Genomic DNA, 22,073 nt, shown 5'->3' on the forward strand with positions numbered 1-22,073 from the left:
ACTCCAGCCTCCTTGGGACTACCCCTTCCCTACAACCTCTTTGAGGCTGGAAAGGTAGTGCCTCGGATCTAAGTATCAGAGAGAAGCTGTCCTTAGAAAAAGGTCAGTGGTCACAGGCAACAAAGCTGACCTGGTGCTGGGTCTTTGGCCCCAGGATTGGGGCTTGGGAGAAGCCCTCAGGAAGTCAGGCAGTTAGTGCCGCCCTGCAGGACAGCAGCACAGCTGGACTTCCCTGGAGGCAAGGCAAGGCCCCTGAGGCTTCTGAGCAGCCTCCATCTCAAGCCAAACCTGCTTATCTTTTTCTTAAACCAGCTTTGTCACTGGACCCTGCTCATAAAAATACTTTAGGACAGTTTGAAAATTCAGAAAAATTTAAACCTTGGGGCTGGAGAGATGGCTCCAGAGTTAAGAGCACTTCCTGTTCTTCCAGAAGACCTGGGTTCAGTTACCAGCACCCATGTGGCTCACAGTACCCCCTTTCGTTCCCCTCAGACACCAGGTACACCTGCAGTATACCCACATGAGTGAAAAATAATCATACACATAAAGTAAGCTTTTTGAAAGTATGCAGCCTCAACCAAGTGTGCTGGTGCATCCTTTAGTTCCAGCATTCAAGAGTTAGAAGCAGGTGGATCTCTGTGAGTTCCAGGACAGCCAGGGCTACACAGAAAGACCCTGTCCTGGAAAAAAAAAAAAAAAGTATACAGCCTCACCCAGAGGTAGCATTTCTTTTACACAGTAGGTCCCATTTAGTTGATGCATGTCTCCTCTCCCAGTGGAACTTGGGCTGGACGGACACTCAACCCAATATTCAGGGTCACCCTTTCCCGTACTCTGGTATATGAGCACATAATCAGTGATCTCGTGACATCCTCTTGTCACACTCTTGCAGGAAGTCATTTTCATTACCCATACTTTCCAGTTGAAGAAACTGAGGCTACAGAGCTAGGGGGTGTGGTAACTGGAATTCTTGGGAATTCCACTTCTGACTTCAGCAAAACAGCATCAGGGGCACCACCCACACATCAGTCAGACAGCACGTGCACACGGTATCCGCAACTGACGACACGCCCCTTGGAGACCACGCCCCTTCCTCGGACACCGCCCCCAGCTGACATCAGCGGGCAGGGCAGCGGGCACAGAGCGCAGGCAGCGCAGAGCTGCGCTGGGCCGGCCCTGCGCCCGCGCCGCCCTGGGTCTCGCGGCCCACCGGCCGCCCGAGCCACTGCGAGCCGTCCATGGTGCAGCGCATGTGGGCCGAGGCGGCCGGGCCCGTAGGGGGCGGCGAGTCGTTGTTTCCTGGCTCCCGGCGCAGCCGCAGCGTGTGGGACGCTGTGCGTCTAGAAGTGGGCGTCCCAGACAGCTGTCCGGTGGTGTTGCACAGCTTCACTCAGCTAGACCCGGATCTACCGCGCCTGGAGGTGGGTGAGCGGGGGTGGGGGTGGGATTCCTTCCACAGAAATCTCCCTGCTGCACCATCTCCGGGGCAGCAAGTTGGGCATCACAGCTTCCAGCACACCCTGAGCAGTAGTTAGCGACAAGAGCTGGATTTCCGTGTCCCCCTCAGTTCATCATACCACTGCCTGCTTCTACCCATCCCAAGCGTGACAGCCCCAATCTCTGCAATCTGGTTCAGGCAGACCTTTAGGCCTCTCCGCACTATCATTGTTTACATCCCTGGTGCGTGAATGCTACAACCACAAGGGCCTGGCTTCATTTCACACCCTTGTTAATGGAACTGGGGACAAGAGGAGGCCACACAATACAGTGTGGGATCAGCCAATGGTTGGGTTGACATAGTCCTAGACTCCCCAGAGGTGAGTGAGACCTCTGAGGCTTCTGGATAGCTATCACTGAGTCAGATATAGATCTAATGATCCCCGAAGATCAAGGCTGCTCAGAGGGGGCAGTTGAAAGAAGGAGGGGGGGTAGGGGTGGAGACTGATCTCCAACTTGTGGAACCAGGTGTCAAGGTAGTGAGAGGACAGGGCTTCACTGAGACCTGTGATTCATTTCTGCCTGATTAAAAAATGTGCCGACATCCTGACTTTGTAAGAGTCTAGGCAGATTCAGAAAAAGGAGACTGTTTGCCTTTATGTGTGGCAGGAGGTGGGGGTAATAGGTGAGGGTAGGAGCTTGTTTCTAGCGTGTCCCGGGTGGGGCCTCCGCCTCCCACCTCCAGTGTGCACCTGCCATCATGCCCAGAGGTAGTGCACTCCTGAGGCAGTCCCAAATCCTGCTCTGCCTAGAGAAGGCCCGGACAAAACATACTTCTGTGCCCAACTTGGGAACTTTTGGTCAGGGAACCCCCAGGCCTGGAAGGCCTCCCAAGCTTGGCAGGTGTCCAAGCCAGGCATCTCATTCACCCAGTGGTCTCATCCTCATGGCGGCTGGGGAGGGACTCCAGGGAACATGATGGTGGGCGGCCTGCCACAGCCCTGCGCTCATCTGGCTTTCATTATGTCTGGCAGAGCCTCAGGCTTTGTGTGCTGGAAGGGTCTGGCCTGATCACTCATGGAGGGGGCTCAGGCTTCTCCCTGGCTCTGGCTGTCTATACCCCTGAGAATTGCTTGGAGTGGCAGGGTGGAAAGTTCTGCCCCTGCACAGGTTGTTGCTATAGGCACCTGCTTTGCCCTCCCTCTCCCAGGCCTCCATGCTGTCCTGTCACTGCTTAGACAGCAGAGGGGAAGCTTCTGGCTGTGGCAGGAAAACCGGGGTCCTGGCAGAAGAGGAGGCTACAGCCGGAAACTGAACACAATGACCATTTAGCATTTGCCTGGGGGAGGGGGCAGGGAAGTCCCTCTCTGTTTTGCCAATAATTCCCTCCCATCCCCATCCTGGAGCTGATTTCCTGATGGCAGTTCCAGGTCCAGAAATGAAGCTGACCTGCTTAAGGTCTCTGGGTTCTCTGGAAAACACCAAACTGTCTCTGCTTTTCCTCTTCTGTCATCGTTTCCCCAGCCCTGGGGTTGCCAGATGTCCTCACACATCTGGGCATCTGCCTGCCATCTCAACTCTAAGTTAAGCTACTACTGACCTAGCTTGACCTGCCTCAGTCCATGCTTTTTGGAGGTCATGAGGTCTATGCTCCTGCGACAGGCAGGCTTCGGCGCCAGCCTGGCAGGAATGATTTGTGGCTCTGTAGCATTTACAGGCAGCAGGCCCTAGCACCATGTTCTTCCTGACTTTGACAGACCTCCAGTTTAGATGCCAGCGCCATCTGCTAAGAGGCTGGAGGGCAGGGAGGTGAAGTCCCTGACCTAGATAAGTATGCTGTCAGTAAGGGTCGTAGACAGGACTTCCACACAAGCCGTGTTCTCTGGGATTGGGGATGGGGTGCCTGCTGCCTGTAAGAGCTGGAAGCGGGACAAAGCAGAAATGGCTAGTGGACAGTAGAAGGCAGCAGAAGCTGGGGGCCCTGGTTGGGTGAGAGCTGGGAAAGCTTAGAGGAAGGTGAAAGTACTTTACATTTGGAGACCCTGAGGACAGTGGACCAGGAATTTAGCATAATAGCTAGCGGCCTAGGGCTTGGTAGAAGGGCCTGGGCTAAATAATTTTGCACGCATTTTGTCCTGGGGGGGTAGGGCTATTAATAGCCCATTTGACAGATGAAACAACTAATTCGATTGCACAGAGTCAATAAGCAGTCAACTGCAGAGGCAGAGGCCAGATCGCCTTCTCACCGCGGCAGCTAGCCTGTGAAGCCTGAAGGCTGTGTGGGTTGGACACAGTGAAGTGGGGGCTTCTCCTTCTGGACTGCCTGGTCTCTTGATCACACTGTGTGCAACTCTTAACTTACCCTAGGGTTCTTTTGTTCCCTTGGCACTGGAGACCCAGAGACATAGGGAGGGGTGTGTGTGTGTGTGTGTGTGTGTATACACAAGATAATCTTTCAGAGGGACTTCCTGGCTGACTCTAAGAAGGCAGCCTCCAGGAACCTGAGGAGACTGGCCATCACTGCCGGGCCCCCAGGACCCCCGTGTCCCACTGTTGCTTTACTCAGAGACACAGTAGAGGATGAGGAGGCCCAGACCAGACTGGTACTGATCCTCTGCACTGAGAGAGACCTGCTGGTCCATTTCCTGGGAGTCCCAGGGCAGCTCTGGAGCAGGAGGAACCAGATTGCCAGCAGGGCAAGAATGGGGGCTGACTCTCAGTGAGGTGACCAGACAGTTTTCAGGCCTGTGGGTTGTGGAGGGGGTTCCAGAAGGCTGCACTCTGAAGGGTCTCAGTTTGCACCTGCCCTGGGGTTGAGCTTCTGTTATCCTCACAAGTGCTGTGTTATCAGGCATACACCCCAAGGAAGCCGCCCCCAGCACAGTGAGAGCGAGAGACTGAGATTGGTTGAGGCCCCGAGCAAACTCAGTTCTCTGGAGAAAGGACAGCCTGAGGGCTGCTCACTGAGTAGGGCACAGGGACCAGAACTGCTGGGCCATGGGTGTTCTGTTAGCATTCTCCTCTCCCTTGAGCCTTTGCCTGCAGCTTTTGACCTACCACCGCACCTGCAGGAGTTCTGCCCTTTGAAGCCCAGAGGTGCAGAGCCCGAGCTCTGTGGTGAAGGCAGCTGTGCTCAAAGGCCAGCTTGGCTCCTCTGAGTCCCAGAGTTTCCTTCATCTGTAAGATGGGCATAATGCTAGTTACTCTTAGAGTTCTGGAATGGACCAAATGGAGACAGATGACCTGACAAGTACAGTCCACAGAGCCTGGCAGTGACCACAGCTAGCTTTTCTGACCAGGTGACAAAGCCCAAGCCTTCTGGATGTCTGGGCTCCTGGGACATGTGGCCTGGCACTTGCAGCTGACCTCAGCGTGGCATCACAGGCTTTTTCCCCAGGACATGAACTTAAGCCTTTGCTCAGAGGTGCAGGTGTGAAACTTGCTGTGTACCTGAGGAAGTCATTTCTGTCCCCAGTCCTCCCTATGACCAAAGCTGGACCCTGCCCTGGTGTTGTGCCTCTGATAGAAGCAGCAGCCAGCTCTGGGTGTGTCCCTCCAGGCCAGGGATCAAATCCTTGTCCTGGCTGCTGTTTCCTGGATCTGCCTGGATCTGGGCCTCTACCTGTCCCTACCTGGCTGTTCCCTCTTCTTTCAGGCAGCATACTGGAAGAGTCACATGCACTAAGTGTAAAAGGACCTGGTAAAAGAGGTGCCCGAGTCAGCTGGACAGCATGGTCATGGTCTGTGGTGTGGGTCATCCCAGACCTGGCCAACAGTGGCCATTTTATGATAAGAGCCAATTGCAAATGGACAGCAGGACCAGGTAGACAAAGCTGGGTTTATGGGCTGAAGGGATGGATCTCCCCTCCCCATCTGAACTTAGTTTTCTTTCCTAAAATGCTAATTTGACCAATAGCTGGATTCAGGCTGACAGGGAGGGCTCCTGGCGACCGAATCTGACTCTGGGAGAGCACTGCACAGGCTGAACACAGGGCTTTACAGCCTGAGGTCTTGGTGCTCCCTTCCTGCCACGGCAACCAGACACCCACAGTCCCCAGCTGAGGCCGCCCTCTGTGGCCTATGGGCTTGGGGATTACCTAGAGCTGCTATGAGGGTTTAGCATCTAGAGGACTCTAATACTTGATATTTTCATTATCCCTCTTCTACTGGGGCTCATGGTCTAAGAGCTGAACCAAGGCCTAGGTTTGAGGAGTCATGTACACTGTCTGTTTGGCCCCTCCCCTGGGCCTTGGTTTCCACTCTAAAATGGGAAGAAGACGGCCTGAGATTGCTAACTAGCATACGGACTGCTCTCTCCCTCTTCTGGAAGCTTCATTAAAGGTCCAGGACCTTTAATGAAGTGAGCTGCCATTTGGGTCCAGTAGTCCCAGGTGGGCCTCTGACAGGAGGGTCTCACACGTCATCGGCTCTGGTGGTATACCACGTATTGTCTGCTACCCTTACTCGTCTGCAGCCCCCCATCCTGTCACCTGTTAGCTGTTGCTGCTCTCCCAGCCCATGGCTCAGCCAAACTTGGGGTTGAGACCCTTCCTGACATATGGCACATGGATTTGGTCTTGTGGTTCCTGCGTGGCCAGAGCTGTAGGGGGCCTGCAAGGGCCTGCTAGAGCCCTGGGGTGAACTAGTGACTTGGTGGCCCTGGGCAGTAGTACAGGCAGGTTTAGAAATCACCCTGAAGGTTTAGAATCCCCCTGCACCACCAAGTAGGCTGAGCCTCTGTAAGCGCAGAGAGAAACTGTGATCCTGTGCTCTGAAATCTACCATGTCTGCCAAGGCCTGAAACAGAAGCAGCCACTGTCTGACTGGACACCCCACCACCAGCACCCAGTGCTCTTCAGGGAGAGGTGACGGGCCTGGAGTCCCCATGGGCCCCTTGCTGCTTACTGTTCTGGGCTTGGCCTACAGCTCGCTCTCTCTTTTAGCTGGACACACACATCCTGCTGGCTGCTACCCTGAGAACATTAATCGGGTGATACCACCCAGGCCATGTTTTCTCTCCCCATTCTGGGAGCTCTGGACTATGCTCAAGAGACAGTGATTGGGTGGGGGGCTGCTCACAGGACCCCCCAGGGATACTGTCACCCCCAAGTGACTGACCCAAGTGTATTACACATAGCTGCCAACTTTGTCCCAGGGCCCTGGGGGCCTTGCACATGCTGGAGGGAGGATGATCCTCTTTAAGGACACAGCCAACCATGTGGCATTCCTTCCTCGGAGCTCGGAGGCTTCCTGGATGCCTGCCGCAGGCAGACAGGCAGGCAAACACTTTTGCTGTATCAGCTGTTCACTAGGCCAGCTTACCCCTCTTCTCCCTGGTCTGCCTGAGTTATCCCGCCATGTGCTACAAAGGTAGCCCAAGGTCCCTGCCCTTCCAGCCTCAGAGGGGCCTTAGGGAGGATCTTTAGACTGGGGAGAGGGGCTCTTCTCTGCTTCTTTTTAACCAGGCCGGTGGCATCTATCTTCCCTGGGGGTCTGGCAAAGGTGCCCACATTCAGCATTGTAGGGTGGGCTGGTTCATTTCTGCTGTGGTTGCTTTAAGGAAATGGAGCAGTTCCCATCTGTGTGACAGGGTATCGACTCCCCAGAGGAAGGCATGTAAGACTCTCGGTGCCTGTCAGCACCCCCCTCACCCAGCTGGCAGAATGTCCCCCCTCAGGTGGGGGAAGGGTGCAGGGATCACATGACACTCCCACAGGGCCCAGGCCAGCTGCTGGACTGTCAGCTGGAGCCCAGGGCTGAGAAAGGACTTGCTTTTGAGCCCTGCTCGAGCATGGCCGCTGTGCTACTTGCATCCAGCTTCTCCTTCGGGTTTGCCTGGCCAGGCAGGGCACATTTCTGTCCATTGGGCACCAATAAAAAACTTACTGTACTGGGCTCCTTGGGCTGAAGTCCAGTGTTGTGTGGTGGGAGAGGGAGTTTCATGTGTGAGACCCTGACTTCCTGCTGCTGGCCACCTGGGTGTTTAGGACACTGACACCAGATGTGGCCAGACTCCTTAGGAAAGACAGACTCTCCCAGCCTTGACTACCAAGAACCTCTGAGGAGGCACAGTGGGTGGTGCAGGGCCATGGTCTCCTTTATGTCTTCTGAAAGACTTTCTAGATTCAGGCCAGGGGTGAGCTGATGGCAATGTCGATGGTCTCTTAAGGCTGTGGGCCAGATTGCTTAGGTACATGAACCTTCTTATTACATACTGACTTCCAGGAAACAGACCTGGCCTTGTTTCCAGAGAAGATAGACAGCCGTGAGCCTAGTGTGGCGGCCATGGCTTTACCCTTGGTTCAAAGCCTGGAGTAGGAGGTCAGATGAGGGTGGATGGCAGACACGAGAGCTCAGGTGTAGCCCACATCACACTGGCCCCCGGAAGGGTCAGCAGTGGGACTCTGGGTAGGTAAGCATTTTGGCCAGAGTCCTCTGGGCACCACAGCAATCCTTATGGTTCACATGGGGTGTGGAGGCAGTAACTCGTACCTGCTAGCCCCTCTCTGAGCTCTGAGAGGTTGGTTTATTTACCCTCCATCCCAGCTATAGCCCTTCCCTGGACCACAGGAGTTGAAGAGATATTGGGGTATCGGGAAGCATGTTTACTTTCTGTTTGGGGCTCTGAGAAGCAGCCACATGACCCCCTCCTTTCTCAACCAGACCTCATGATTTGGGCTTTTGTGGAACCCCAGCATTGTTGCTCTTCCCCATTCACGTGAGAAAGAACAGCCGGCCGGGAAGTCCCGTGTTGCCCAAGAGGTCTCAGCAGCATGAATGAGCAGAAGGGGAAGGAAGCAGCCAAATGCGGCCTGCGTTTGCACCTTCCTAGACCCATGTTGCTAACTTCAGGGCTGAGCTAGGAGGAACTGCCTGATGCTGCCGAGTCAGGCAGGAACCTCAGACTAGACAGAGATGAGGGCGAAGGTGGCCCCAGGCATTGGGCTCTGGGGCTAGGTTTTACTGAGGGCCAATGGCACCTGTGACCATATTAGGACTTTGGGATGGGGACTTTGCCATATACAACAAGACAGTTTGACTTGGATCAGTTACTCCTGCCTCAACCTTCCCTTACCCTTCTGCAAAATGGCTGGATAACAATACCTGTCTTAGAGGGAGAATAGGGGTGTGATCCAGGACTAGGCAGGAGCAGGTACCTGAAGTGTTGGTCTTTGGGTCCTGAGGAGCCTGGTGGGAAGGGGAGTCCTGGGCTCTCCATTAACTTCACACTGGAGGTCTTGGAGCTGCTGTCTGTGTCATCCCCCTGCATCAGACCCCAATAACCTGGTCCGGCTGCTGGCCCATGTCTTTCCAGAGCTCTACGCAGGAGATTGGGGAGGAGCTGATCAACGGGGTCATCTACTCCATCTCCCTGCGCAAGGTTCAGCTACACCAGGGAACCAACAAAGGCCAGCGCTGGCTAGGGGTGAGTTAACGAGAGGAGACCCTCCTCACCTCTCTCCTTACCTCCCCCAACCCAAAGTCCAACCCATGCAGAAAGGCCCTGCTGACTTACCTACCTACAAGTGAGAGACACCATTGGCTTTGTTTCGCATTTCCCATAAGGCCATGTATACTCGAATATTTTTGCCCGGTTTAAATACTTGTCTCCAGATGTCAGTCCTACACCTTCCTCCTAGTCCTATAAATCCTCACATAGTAGGACTGCCCTCTGTCCCCAGGGAATAGAAGTTCAGGCTTTGTACATTGTCTTAGCTAGGATTACTATTGCTGTGAAGAACCACCATGACCACAAACAAGCTGGGAGGAAAAGGTTTATTTGACTTATGCTTCTACATCCATATCCATTACTAAAGGAAGTCAGGACAGCAGCTCAAACAGGGCAGGAACCTGCCATCAGGAGCTGATGCTGAGGCTATAGAGGGGCACTGCTTACTGGCTTGCTCACTGTGACTTGCTCAGCCTGCTTTCTTATAGAACCTAGGACCACCAACAGAGGGATGGCACCACCCACAGTGGACTGGGTCCTGCCACATTAATCACCAATTAAAAAAGTGTCCTACAGGCTTGTCTATGGCACTGTCTTAGGGAGACGTTGTCTCAATCAGGTCCCCTCCTCTAAGATGACTCTAGGCTGTGTCAAGTTGACAAAATTAGCGAGCGTGTATACACTTCTGAAACTTGCTGTCTCCGAACATACCTCGTGGGCCCCCTGAGCTCAGCAGCTCAGCCTGACCCAGCCCCATAACACTCCAGAAGAAAAACCTGCTGCCACAGCTGTTGAGCGTCATTACTGTTGTTCCAACAGGATTCTTCTCTGGTCACTGAGCTTCCTCAGGGAATGCTCTAGGTCCTGATAAGGCCAATCCCTGACTCTGGAGTGAGCCTTTTCCACCTCTAAGATGGGCTGTTCAGTTTGGACACCCCCCCCCAGTATGTTAGATACTCTTGTCACTCACCTAAAAAACTACCCTGAAGTGCTCCACGCCTCATATTTTACTTTAAAATCTGAGACCCTGCCAGGTGGTGGTGGCACACACCTTTAATCCCAGCAGAGGCAGGCGGAGTTCTGTGAGTTAGAGGCCAGCCTGGTCTACAGAGTGAGTTCCAGGACGGCCAAAGCTGTTACTCAAAGAAACCCTGTCTTGAAAAGAAAAAAGAAAAGAAAATCCAAGACCCTTTGCCAGAGACCCTCTTTTCCCAGCTTTGGCCACATTGTAGTGCGGGTGTATAGGAGGTGATCTGAGTTCCAGGCTCCAGCTTTCTTGAGACCACAGCTCTGACTGTGTCCTTCCCTTGTTCACCCAGTGTGAGAATGAGTCAGCCCTGAACCTCTACGAGACCTGCAAGGTGCGCACGGTGAAGGCTGGCACTCTGGAGAAGCTGGTGGAGCACCTGGTGCCTGCCTTCCAGGGCAGTGACCTCTCCTACGTCACCGTCTTCCTGTGCACCTACAGAGCCTTCACCACCACTCAGCAGGTGCTGGACCTGCTGTTCAAGAGGTGAGCACCAGCTCCAGACCCAGGGCACCCTTCCTCTTGGCTGGGTCTTGAGAATACCTTGTGTCCCTGTGAGCCCCAGTTTGATGCTGAACATTCTCATAGACTGTTGTCAGGACTGAATTAGCTGGACCCTAGCAGTGCCACCCCAGTCTAAGCTGTCAAGGCCCGTGTGGGTCTTATATATATGGCTGTCCTTTCTTCCATGAGAAGCCATTTCACCTGAGTCTCAGACTAAACAGTTCTCCACTTAGAAAGGAGGGGAACCTTGACCTGGATATACACAGGCCCTGTGGTAACCGACTGAGAGGCCCCGGGTCTGCTGAGGTGTCCAAGTGTATAAAACATGTGCCGTGTGCAGCCGTGTTGCCAGGCACTTCTCTGTGGCAAGAGCAGAGAGTCCCTGTCTCCCTGAGGTCCCTTCCCATCAGGGAGTCGGCCAGTAACACTAGACATCATAAGCAGGTACGGTAGATGTGACGCCCTCACGGCCTCCTCTAGATATGGCTGCATCCTCCCGTACTCCAGTGAGGATGGTGGACCGCAGGACCAACTCAAAAAGTAAGTGGACTTTGGGTCAAGAGGGGGGAGGTTTGGGGAACAGGGCTGAGCCAACCATAGGTCCCACTCTTCCGATTCGTGCTGATGGGCTGAGGTCTAAGGCTCCTCCTGCAGCAGGAGGAAGACAGAGTTCAGGGTGGAACTAAGCATTCAAGGAGCAGAAAGGAGGGTGTGTGTGTGTGTGTGTGTGTGTGAGAGAGAGAGAGAGACAGACAGACAGACAGACAGACAGACAGACAGAGACAGAGGGGGGGGGCGCATATGGGGTACCATTCAGAACCAGCTACTACGGGAATCCTTCCTAGCACAGACTATCTCGATAGACACGCAGCTTCACTCCTTGGTAAGGGGTTCAAAGAACAAACCATGTGCCTCAGGAAAACACAGCCCACATGTGGCTCACAAAGAATAGGTACTGAGGTAGTCCCAGTCACTGGTTGAGGTTCCTTGAATGCCGGGTAAGAGGATAAGCCCTTCCTGAATTTGCATTCAGGCAGAGTTGAACAGGAGTAGGGGCGTTCCCCTAAAGAGCCTGGAGAACTGTCCTCCTGTTGATGATCAGTCTCCTATGGGAATTCTCTGTAAACTCTATCTCGTTCCTTGGCCTGCCACAGTCAGGACAGCTGAAGGAGACTTGTGGGTGGAAGCACACCACAGGGATGCTGTGGGAGGGTGGGAGGAGAGGCCATGCCTCTGACTCTGTTGCCTGTCCCCAGTGCCATCTCCTCCATTCTGGGCACCTGGCTGGACCAATACTCAGAGGATTTCTGTCAACCTCCGGACTTTCCCTGCCTCAAGCAGCTGGTGGCTTATGTGCAGCTCAACATGCCAGGCTCAGACCTGGAGCGCCGCGCTCACCTTCTTCTGGCCCAGCTGGAGGACCTGGAGCCCAGCGAGGCTGAGCCTGAGGGTGAGGAGAAGGGGGAAGCTACACAGAGCCTGGTCGGAGGGGCCAGTACTAGTTCCCACCACAGAGAGACTCCAGGGCTGGCACTGGGCCAGGAGCTAGAATGCGCCTGGGACCAGCAGGCGGTATACTGTGACCTGGGTCAACATCTTGTTGGGGGGACAGGTGCCTGTCTCTCTGACAGGCAGTGGTACTCTGTCCTTGGAAATGCTCTGGGCAAGGCACCCATGTTGGGCATCTTTTCTCCTGCAGCCCTGTCCCCAGCTCCAGTGCTGTCTCTGAAACCAGCTTCCCAGCTTGAGCCAGCTCCAGCATTGCTTCTGGCATCCACCCAGGGTTTGGCACCAGAGCCAGCGCCAGAGCCAGCGCCAGAGCCAGTACCAGCTTCTGAGCCAGATCCATCCCTAGGACCAGCACTGGCATCCAGACCGGTGGTGGCACCAGCTTCTGAGTTGGAACCAGCTCTAGTGCCACCGCTAGAGCCTGAGCTGTCCCTCGGACCTGCTCTGGAGCTGGAGCCGGCTCTGTCACAGGCCCTGGAGCTGGAGCCAGCTGCTGTGCCTGCTCCTGCACTACAGCCTTCCTGGTCTTTGCCGGGAGCCACAGAGAATGGACTAGATGAGAAGCCGCACCTCCTGCTATTCCCTCCAGATCTGGTGGCTGAGCAGTTTACGCTGATGGACGCTGTGAGTGGCTCAGTGGGGTAGGGCAAGGCTGACTTCCTTTTGTATTCTGCTGTCTAGACCTGTTTTCTGGTTCAGAGCCTGTGCCCCCAGGGCAAATCCCAGCTCCACTGTTAACAAACATGTGAATAGGACACATTACTTAATCCCAAGTAATTCCCCCTGCTTGGTGGTCATGAAGTACATGCACTGTGCACTCGCGCATGTGCCCACACACACTACACACTTAAGGATTTGGAGCAGATAGGAAGTGTGGTGGGCCTGACCTCTTAGGGATGGAGGTATGCTCACCAAGATACCCATAGGCCCCTGGGCCACCCCCCTGGAGTCCTATCTAGCCTCACCACTTATGAAATGCTACCTATGTATTGGAGACAGACAGACAGAGGACAGACTGTAACCGGTGTGTTCACTGGGGAGGGGGCAGCAGATGCTTTCTGAGATGAGCAGGCATGAGCCACTGGTATGTGCCCCTGCCTTCTCCCCGTCATAGTTCCTGCTCTCAGAGGTCAGGTGGAGAGGAGAGTCCCACAGGGCTCATCCTCTCTCTGAGATCCAGCTTGGGCCTGTGGGCCGAGCATTGCAGTGACACTCATCCTTCTCCCTAGGAGCTGTTCAAGAAAGTGGTGCCCTACCACTGCCTGGGCTCCATCTGGTCGCAGAGGGACAAGAAGGGCAAGGAGCACATCGCACCTACCATCCGTGCCACTGTCGCCCAGTTCAACAACGTGGCCAACTGTGTCATTACCACCTGCCTTGGCGACCAGAGCATGAAGGCCCCAGACAGGGCCCGGGTGGTGGAACACTGGATCGAGGTGGCCAGGGTAGGCTGCAGGGGGTGGCTGGGGACCTCTTCTTTTTTCTCACAGACCTCAGGGCCGCACAGCCCCCTGCCAGGTGCACACTCCCTCCTGGCACTGTGCACTTGAGCAGCTGCGTGAATGAGTGCCCCTGGCATGCCCTCTGGGAGCTTCCTGGCATTCTTACAGTGGCCTCAGCCTGGGACTACTCCCCTCACAGACTCTTTGTCTCCAGGAGTGCAGAGCGCTCAAGAACTTCTCCTCCCTCTACGCCATCCTCTCTGCTCTACAGAGCAATGCCATCCACCGCCTAAAGAAGACATGGGAAGAGGTCTCCAGGTAGGCCTTCCTGTCCCCTGCCCCTGCTATACCCTGGGATGGCTCTGCCTTCAGTGAGCCCCAGCAGCAAAGTCCAAGGGGCAGGTCCACCGGTGTACACAGTGCAGTGTGCACACCCTGATAGAGCCAGGTGAGAGTTTCGTGCTTGCACACAGCCACAGAACTGCCCAGCTGAAAGCAACCTGTCTGTAGTCCCCAGTGGAGCCATGTTTAAAACATCCTTCTCCAACAGCTTAGGGTCTTTGGTGTAAAAGCAAATGGATTCTCCATCGTGCCTGCCCCAGTGCAGACTCTTCCCAACTGTTGCCTTCTTTCTGTACTTCCTTCAGGGACAGTTTTCGAGTGTTCCAGAAACTGTCGGAGATTTTCTCTGATGAGAACAACTACTCCCTGAGCAGAGAGCTGCTCATCAAGGTGAGGAACCGCAGGGAACAAGGGGATGGCAAACTTCCGTGTTTGACAAAGCTTGGACAGGTGGAGGCCCCTGGTAATCTGATGTAGTGGGGACAGCCAGCCTGGCTTCTGCAGGAGGATGAGCCAGCCAGATTAGCAGATCTACAGCTTCCTGCTGGGATTTAGCCCCTGGCAGACTGATGGGCAGGCGATGGAAGGGGGTGCAACCAACTTCTTTCCTGAGGCAGTTCATTCTGTCTCTGTGATGCCAGGCCTGTCAGGGTTGGCTGTCCTTCCTCCATGAAGTCCCAGGGTACAGATATACCTGCATAATTGGCTTTGCCCTGAAGCGGAAGCTGTTGGCTATCATGAGGAATGGTGGCAGGCTACCTTGTCCCTTGAAGCCACAGGAAGCACAGGCAGCTTAACATCAGGGACTGATAAACATACCTTTCTGTGTCACCCCAGAACATTCTCACCCCCACCCCCCCTAAAAGGCAGCATTATTCGTGGGCCCTGCCCCTGCCATACTGGTCAGGCTGAGACAGCGCTGAGGAGCTCTGTATCCTCTGCTGAGGGCCCTGTGGAGCAGGGAAGCACTGGTCTTGGGCTCCACCTGGGTGCTGGAACAAGGAGTTTGAGACACCTTGTCCCTCTCCCATTATGACTGAGCTCAGTTAAAGATCCTGCCACACACCAAGGGACCCCAGGACAGGACCCAGTCAGTGGGCTGCACTCCTCTGAGTCCTTGTGTGGTTCTGCACAAGTTGTTGCCAGTCTCTATGCCTGTTTTCTTGTCTGGCAAACAGAGGGTACTGAGGTTACAGGAGGCCATGCTATCTAAGGGAAGAATATGTGAGAGATCACTGGACTTGTTCACAGGAAACAAGTCAGGATGGCACTGGGTCTGGGCTTTGAGCCCGCGTGTCTGCAGGAGACAGGTGCAGGGTCCTCTGAACTTTGAAGGTGAGGACAGGAAGGCCAGGCCCGGGCCCTCCCTCCTCCACCATTGAGTGTTAGGAAAGGAGACCGCTCTAGAAGGACCAACTGTAACAGAAGGCATGCTGAGCCAGTATGGGACCTCCAGACCCAGGGTCGGAGCACAGACTAGGGTCGGGAGGGAGAAAATCTCATTCACTTTGCCTTCAACCCTGGCAGGAGGGAACCTCCAAGTTTGCCACACTGGAAATGAACCCTAGGAGAGCCCAGAGGCGGCAGAAGGAGACAGTGAGTGAGCTGGAGGTTGGGAGAGGAAGGGTTCCCTTGGCCTTTATCTTCCTTGCAAGGTGACAGGCTATATCTTGGGGAAACAGAACAAGACTCTGTACCATCAGAGTCAGGGCCCCGGCAGCTCTTTGGGGGAGAGTATGAGCAGGGACCACTTGATCTGCCCATTGCCAGCTTGGGATGGGAGGATCTGGGAGAGATGGGGCAAAGGCTCTCAGGCTGCTCCAAGTGCAAAGTCCTGGTGGGGTTGTGGACAGGTGAGTAGGGAGAGGAGCACCAAGCCTTCCTTATTTCCCTCCTGTTGTCCCAGGGTGTCATCCAGGGCACCGTCCCCTACCTGGGCACATTCCTCACTGACCTGGTGATGCTGGACACTGCAATGAAGGACTATCTGTATGTGAGTGAACCTGGGGCTGAGGTGGGCTGAGGGTGGGATCCTGAGGCCTTGGAGGCCCCTACTGACCCCTGAGCTCTGGTTCTCTTGAGAACTTGAAGGTTGCCCCCCTGGTGAGCCCTCCAGAGCTGTCTGACAGCAGAGCTGAGAAGTGGGTTGGCCAGACTTGATGTGCCCGATCCTCAGATGGTGGCTCTCTACACTCCAAGGTCAAACTGTCTGTGGGCCAAGCAGGGCCTTCTAACTCCGAATGGGTTGGACAGAAATGTCTACAAATCTCCCCTCAGGTTTATCTGAGGTGGTGCCTAGGGCCAGGTACCAGTGCTCCCTGCCCCCTAGTGGGTGCCTGTCGTAGTGCAGAACAAAGTAGGCAGGACTTTAATGGTGGAGAGGGCTGCTTTCTTATGGATGTTGGCTGTCTGTCTTCTAGGGGAGACTCATCAACTTCGAAAAGAGAAGGAAGGTGAGGCACTGCCACCCTCAGGGTGGGGAGGGGGCCAAACTGCATTCCATCCTTGTGTTGCTCTCTGGTGACATCTGGTAGACCCTTCAAGGGCTGTACCAGGGGAGCTGGGAGGCGGCAGCCAGGACAGCTTCCTAGGTGTGGCTGTTTGGACTGTGAAGCAGGAAGGAGCCTGAGTGGGTATAAGTGGGGGAGTAGCTACAGAAGACCTAGCCCCTAGCCCCTGCCCACCCTCATAGGTCCATCACCACCCTGTCTGTCTTCCTTGACCCAGGAGTTCGAAGTGATCGCCCAGATCAAGCTGCTGCAGTCTGCCTGCAACAATTACAGCATTGCTCCGGAGGAGCACTTCGGAGCCTGGTTCCGAGCCATGGACCGGCTCAGTGAGGCTGAGAGGTGAGGCTGTAGGCCCTGGGCTGTCACACCACACTGTTGTCTGGTGATGGCTGTGTGCCCAGGCTCCAGCTTCCGGGCTAGCCCTGGTTGGGAGCTCCAGCTTAGCTTCTGGTAGCCTCACAGCCACTTCTGCCTTAGCTACAACCTTTCGTGTGAGCTGGAGCCTCCGTCAGAGTCAGCCAGCAACACCCTCAGGAGCAAGAAAAGCACAGCCATTGTCAAGCGCTGGAGCGAGTAAGTGCCTGGGCCCAGGGGCGCACGGGGACCAGAGGAGCCTCGGGACTGTGGGCTAGGAGAGCCAACTAAGCTGGCGCTAGGGTCTTACCCTGACACTGCTAGCCCTGTCAGTTACAGAGTGAGTTGAATCAGCTCTCTGGTGCTTAGTTTACAGCTCTCTGAAATGAGGCGATCCCACAGATACCCAGGGAGAACCAAGCACTGGTAGACCAAGACTCCACATATTTAAGGGTGGTGTCCTTGGGAAGACCCCTTGACGTAAGCCAACCTTTTCCTTTAGCCGCCAGGCTCCCAGCACTGAGCTTAGTACCAGTAGCAGTGCCCACTCCAAGTCCTGTGACCAGCTCCGGTGCGGCCCCTACCTCGGCAGCGGGGACATCACTGATGCTCTCAGCGTGCACTCAGCTGGTTCTTCCAGCTCTGACGTGGAGGAAATCAACATGAGCTTTGTCCCAGAGTCTCCTGATGGCCAGGAAAAGAAGGTGACCAACCATGTCCCCACCCCTCCTTGTTGTTGTATCTCACACTGTGTCCAGCAAGGGGCCCAGAAGTCTCCAAAGCTGACCTCTAGCCTTCAGGGCCCTTCATGATTCAGGCTGCTGTTGACACTGCTGTCCTCCACAGTTCTGGGAGTCAGCCTCCCAGTCTTCCCCAGAGACCTCTGGCATCAGCTCGGCTTCCAGCAGCACCTCCTCTTCATCAGCCTCCACCACACCCGTGTCTACCACGCGAACCCACAAGCGCTCTGTCTCAGGGGTCTGCAGCTACAGCTCCTCACTGCCACTCTACAACCAGCAGGTGGGCGACTGCTGCATCATCCGGGTCAGCCTGGATGTGGACAACGGCAACATGTACAAGAGCATCCTGGTGAGCGGCAGCGGGGCCTCCTCATGGGGCCAACTTAGCCAGGACGCAGACGTGCACAGACACCTGTGTAAAACTTTAGTTTTTAGCATTGTCCTTCTAGGTTTGAAAAAATAGAAATAACGGAAGACTTTGGTCAGCACTCAGGGCTTGAGAGGTGGGAAAGGAGCAGTAAGGAAACTGTGGCCTGTAGGTCATCAGGTCTGAGGCAATGGGAAGAGGGTTGAAGGAGAGGTGGTCAGGGCTCCGTTTGACTTTCTTTGGTGACTTGGTCTGCTGACCAAGATGGAGGCAGGCTGCTGAGGAGGTTGCTGTTGCAGTCCAAGCTCAGGGTAAGGGAGGCCAAAGCAGGCTGGTGGCCATGGGCAGAGTCAGTAGTGTTAAAGTATGGGTGTTTTGAACGTGGAGCCAATGGGATTGCTCACAGATTGTAGGTGGGCACACAGGGAGGCCCTTTCTCGCCTGCCAGGGCTCCAGCTGCAGTGGAGCCGGCCCCTCAGCCCCAGGAGCTGCAAATGCTCTTACTCACATTCACCTGGGTGACCCCATGACTGAGTCCTGAGCCAGCCTGTGCCACCTGCCACCACAGTGTCAGGGCAGGACAGGATGTAGGTGACTAGTGGGCACTGGCTGGTTCCTCCTTAGGACTGGAGTGGAAATTATTGGTTCCCCAGGCTTGTAATCCTATTGCCTTCAGGGACACATGGCTCCCAAGGCAGTGTGGGGGTTGGTGGCAGGCTGTTGTAGGAAAATGGGCCTGGGGACAGTTGGGAAACGGTCATCCTCATATTATGGGGGCCACTTTAAGGAAGCAGAAGATGGAAAGGTACCCAGATGGGTCTCTGGCCACTACCCTGGGAAAGCATTTATGACCTTTGTCTTGATAGCCTGTCCCCCATTTCAGGTGACCAGCCAGGATAAGGCCCCGACTGTCATCCGAAAAGCCATGGACAAACACAACCTGGATGAGGATGAGCCAGAGGACTATGAACTAGTGCAGATCATCTCAGAAGATCACAGTAAGTCAGACGGGTGGGCTCCAGGCCAGGGCAGAGGGGCCCAGGGCAGAGGGGCAGGCCAGCACCATCCTCTGCCCCAGGCCAAGGGCAGAGGGGTGGGTCAACATTGTCCTTTACCCAAGGCCAAAGGCCTGAGGCTCTAGAAAGCACAGTAGCAGGTAAATGTGGGCATGGCACCTACTGCGACCTGTCTGCCCCAGCATCTGCTGGGCCTCCCCATCTAAGATGTAAGAGTTGAGAGAGGCTCATTCTGGGGTCTGCTGGAGGGGACATTGTCTGGCTCAACTAAGAAAGCAGGTGTTGGCTGGGCAGTGGTGGCACATGCCTTTAATCCCAGCACTTGGGAGGCAGAGGCAGGTGGATCTCTGTGAGTTCGAGGCCAGCCTGGTCTACAAGAGCTAGTTCCAGGAAACGCTCCAAAGCCACAGAGAAACCCTGTCTCGAAAAACCAAAAAAAAAAAAAAAAAAAAAAAAAAAAAAAGTAAAGAAAGCAGGTGTTCAGAAAGAATTTCCACGTGTTAAAATCCACACATGAACACAAAAAGCACACATACTGAGTCCCGTGTTCTAGAAACTAGGAGAAGGATGGAATCAAGAACAGGCCTGGGTTGGAGAGTTGGCTCAGTGTTTGAGTCTGTACTGTGTGCTGAAGAGATGGCTTGGTGGTTAAGAGCAATTGCTGCTTTTCCTGAGCATCCAGGTTCAGTTCCCAGCACCCACATGGTGGCTCACAACCACCTACAACCCTAGTTCCAGGGATCCGATGCTCCCGTCTAATCTCCTTGGGTACCACATATGTCGCATACACATACGTGCAGACAGATACTCATACATAAAGTTAAACCTTAAAATCCTAAGTGTGTGGGTTCTTGCAGTTCCCAGTACACTTATCCGCTGGCTGACAACCTCCTGTAGCTCCAGTTCTAGGGGATCTGATGTCTTCTTTGGGTCTCCATAGACACATGCACATAATTAAAAATAAATAAAAGAACCAACCCGCGAGGCAGTGGTGGTTGCAGCGTCTTTAATCCCAGCACTTGGGTGGCAGAGGCAGGTGAATCCTGGTCTACAAAGCAAATTCCAAGACAGTCAGAGCTGTTACACAGAGAAACCCTGTTTCAAAAGCCCATTCTCAAGAATTCCAGTTACTCTGTGCCTATGTCCTTCTCCCCATAAGGAGGCTCTGACCAGTAGGTTAGTGCTAGAGAGAGATCACCAGAGAGGTCACCATGCTGCCATCACACTGCTGGTGTGAGCCTGACACCCACATCACTGCCTGCCCCAGTCAGCAGTGATGCTCATGACATCTCTTGACTTCTATCGTTTTGGTTATATGGACTGGGTGAGGGGACCTCCTGCCTTGCAGAAAGCAGGCCTACAGAGGCGTAGTATCTAGAGTCAGACACAAGGTCAGTAGGAGCAGCAAGTCCAGCTCGGTAATGATGGACAGATTCTAGGCCAGGGGAGAGTGGTGGAAGTTGGACCTAGAGGAAGTTTCTGCCTCCTGCTGGTCCACAGAGCCGTTGTGAGTAGTAGGGGAGCATCAAAGAAAGCAGTCAGAATTCCATCCAGGAAGCCTGCTCTGGCTAGAAGTCCCAACTATTAGAGACAGCAATGTGGGTGGGCGGCACAGGGAGACTCTTGGCTAGAGCCACGGGAGAGGTCCTTGTTGGTGGCCTGGCCTGGAGGAGCTCTCAAGTGGTGGACTTATCCCATCCCCGTGATCATCACTGATTGTTGCCCTGCTCCCCTCCCACCAGAGCTGAAGATTCCAGAAAACGCCAACGTGTTCTATGCCATGAACTCTACTGCCAACTATGACTTTATCCTAAAGAAGCGGACCTTCACCAAGGGGGCTAATAAGGTCAAGCATGGAGCCAGCTCCACCCTCCCTCGCATGAAGCAGAAAGGACTCAAGATTGCCAAAGGCATCTTCTAAGGACGTCTCCCAGGGTCTGGCTGGCTGAGGACTAAGCACTTATAGACTAGAGTGGCCCAAGCCACACAGGTACCTCTGCCTACCTGCTAGCCCAGGCTACCCCAGACTCCAATTTCACCCTAAACCTCTCCTGCTGCCGGGATTGACACCTGCCACTGACAGGCTGACCTGGCCTCCGGGGACCACTCGCCGCCTTCGGTGCCTTCTGCTCTCTGGAACCAGAGGACTAGCTGACTTTTGCCAAGGAGTGCTGCCAACTGGGCATGGTACCTTGCCTGCCCTGGACACTACCCTCCACACTTTCCTGACACCTCCCCAGGTGCAAATCACTGCCACCCATGCCCCCGGATGCCCCAGGGCACCCACACACCCAGCAGGGCTGACCACTGCATTCTCTCCTTGTGCCCACAGGCACTGGCCTGGGACCTTCATGGAAGTCCTGGCCTTTCCTCCCACACTCTAGCCTTTCTCAGGCTGCACCAAAGATTCCACCTTCAGGGCCTACAAAGCGAGGGAGTCTCGCCCACCACGAGCCCCAGCCCTCCCTTGGATCAGAGAGAGAAGCCCTCTCATGGACCACCTGGTTGGTATCGAATCCCATACCACTGAAGGTGCCATGCAGCATCACTACAGCCTGGGTCGTACGAGACTACATGAAGTGGGAGGCTGTGGGGAGGGAAAGATGACTGAATATTTGTATAAAAAGTAATAAAGTTTACTGATTGGGGTGGGGCAATATTTATTTGTTGTAAATAGAAAATGCTAGACTTGAATATTATATTAAAATCCCGTTTCTACTATGGCCTGGTCACTGTGGTTTGTTCTTTTTATTTTCTTGCTACTAGAAGGTCCTCTGGCTCTCTTTCATGGAGGATTCTCAGTGGATTTCATGCAGGCATAGAAGAGCCAGCTGGCTCCCCTGGCATGCTAAAGGAAACACTCCTCCAGCTCGCATGTGGCAGACTGGCTAAAGAGGTGTCTATGCTGCTGGCCTCTCCGCATTCCTGAGCGTGTTGGCAGGAAGCATAGCACAACCTCTGAATGGTTGGCACCTGAAAACAAACACTTCCAGGGTGCAGTCTCTATAGAGATGGAAGATTGGGGGGCTGAGAGACGGCTCAACAGAGAAGAGCACACACACCTCCCTTCACTGTAGAGGGCAGTGCCCAGAGACAGGCTTCCCAGCACCCATATCAGGTAGCTCACGACCACCTATAATTCCAACGCCAGGGGATCACACATGCAGCAAGCACTCATACACAAACAAAAATAAATATTTTTTAAAAAAAATACATAGAGGGGGCTGGAGAGATGGCTCAGTGGTTAAGAGCATTGCCTGCTCTTCCAAAGGTCCTGAGTTCAATTCCCAGCAACCACATGGTGGCTCACAACCATCTGTAATGGGGTCTGGTGCCCTCTTCTGGCCTGTAGGCATACACACAGACAGAATATTG

General features: G+C 54.5%; 1 protein-coding gene across 6 annotated transcripts; it reads left to right on the top strand.

Moving 5' to 3' along the window:
* Positions 1–603: 603 nt before the first annotated feature.
* On the top strand, positions 604–21,413 carry Ralgds (ral guanine nucleotide dissociation stimulator). 6 transcript variants are annotated; one of them, XM_050155094.1, is made up of 18 exons: positions 604–1,421; positions 8,753–8,863; positions 10,207–10,400; positions 10,860–10,958; positions 11,675–11,868; positions 12,118–12,551; positions 13,157–13,372; positions 13,569–13,687; positions 14,017–14,101; positions 15,239–15,307; positions 15,618–15,704; positions 16,132–16,164; positions 16,439–16,560; positions 16,699–16,794; positions 17,078–17,279; positions 17,422–17,664; positions 18,566–18,680; positions 20,441–21,413. In XM_050155094.1, exons 1-18 carry the CDS (start codon positions 1,239–1,241, stop codon positions 20,617–20,619), a joined length of 2,781 nt encoding a protein of 926 aa, XP_050011051.1. In that variant the 5' UTR covers positions 604–1,238; the 3' UTR covers positions 20,620–21,413. The 6 variants fall into 6 exon arrangements, with proteins under 6 accessions (XP_050011051.1, XP_050011055.1, XP_050011052.1 ...); XM_050155098.1 differs by having other exon boundaries at positions 663–1,421; positions 10,899–10,958; XM_050155095.1 differs by having other exon boundaries at positions 664–1,421; positions 10,863–10,958.
* Positions 21,414–22,073: the final 660 nt, after the last annotated feature.

This window comes from Alexandromys fortis, unplaced genomic scaffold, assembly GCF_014885135.2.
Source record: "Alexandromys fortis isolate MF-2015 unplaced genomic scaffold, M_Fortis_MF-2015_v1.1 scaffold_72, whole genome shotgun sequence".
Taxonomy (NCBI): Eukaryota; Metazoa; Chordata; class Mammalia; order Rodentia; family Cricetidae; genus Alexandromys; species Alexandromys fortis.

Bases quoted from the DNA above. Each gene is read 5' to 3' on its own strand.
- Ralgds (XM_050155094.1), top strand. From the start codon at position 1,239: ATGGTGCAGCGCATGTGGGCCGAGGCGGCCGGGCCCGTAGGGGGCGGC. The intron at 14,102-15,238 runs GTGAGGAACCGC...CAACCCTGGCAG, and splicing joins GCAGAGAGCTGCTCATCAAG to GAGGGAACCTCCAAGTTTGC. The intron at 17,280-17,421 runs GTGACCAACCAT...TGTCCTCCACAG, and splicing joins CTGATGGCCAGGAAAAGAAG to TTCTGGGAGTCAGCCTCCCA.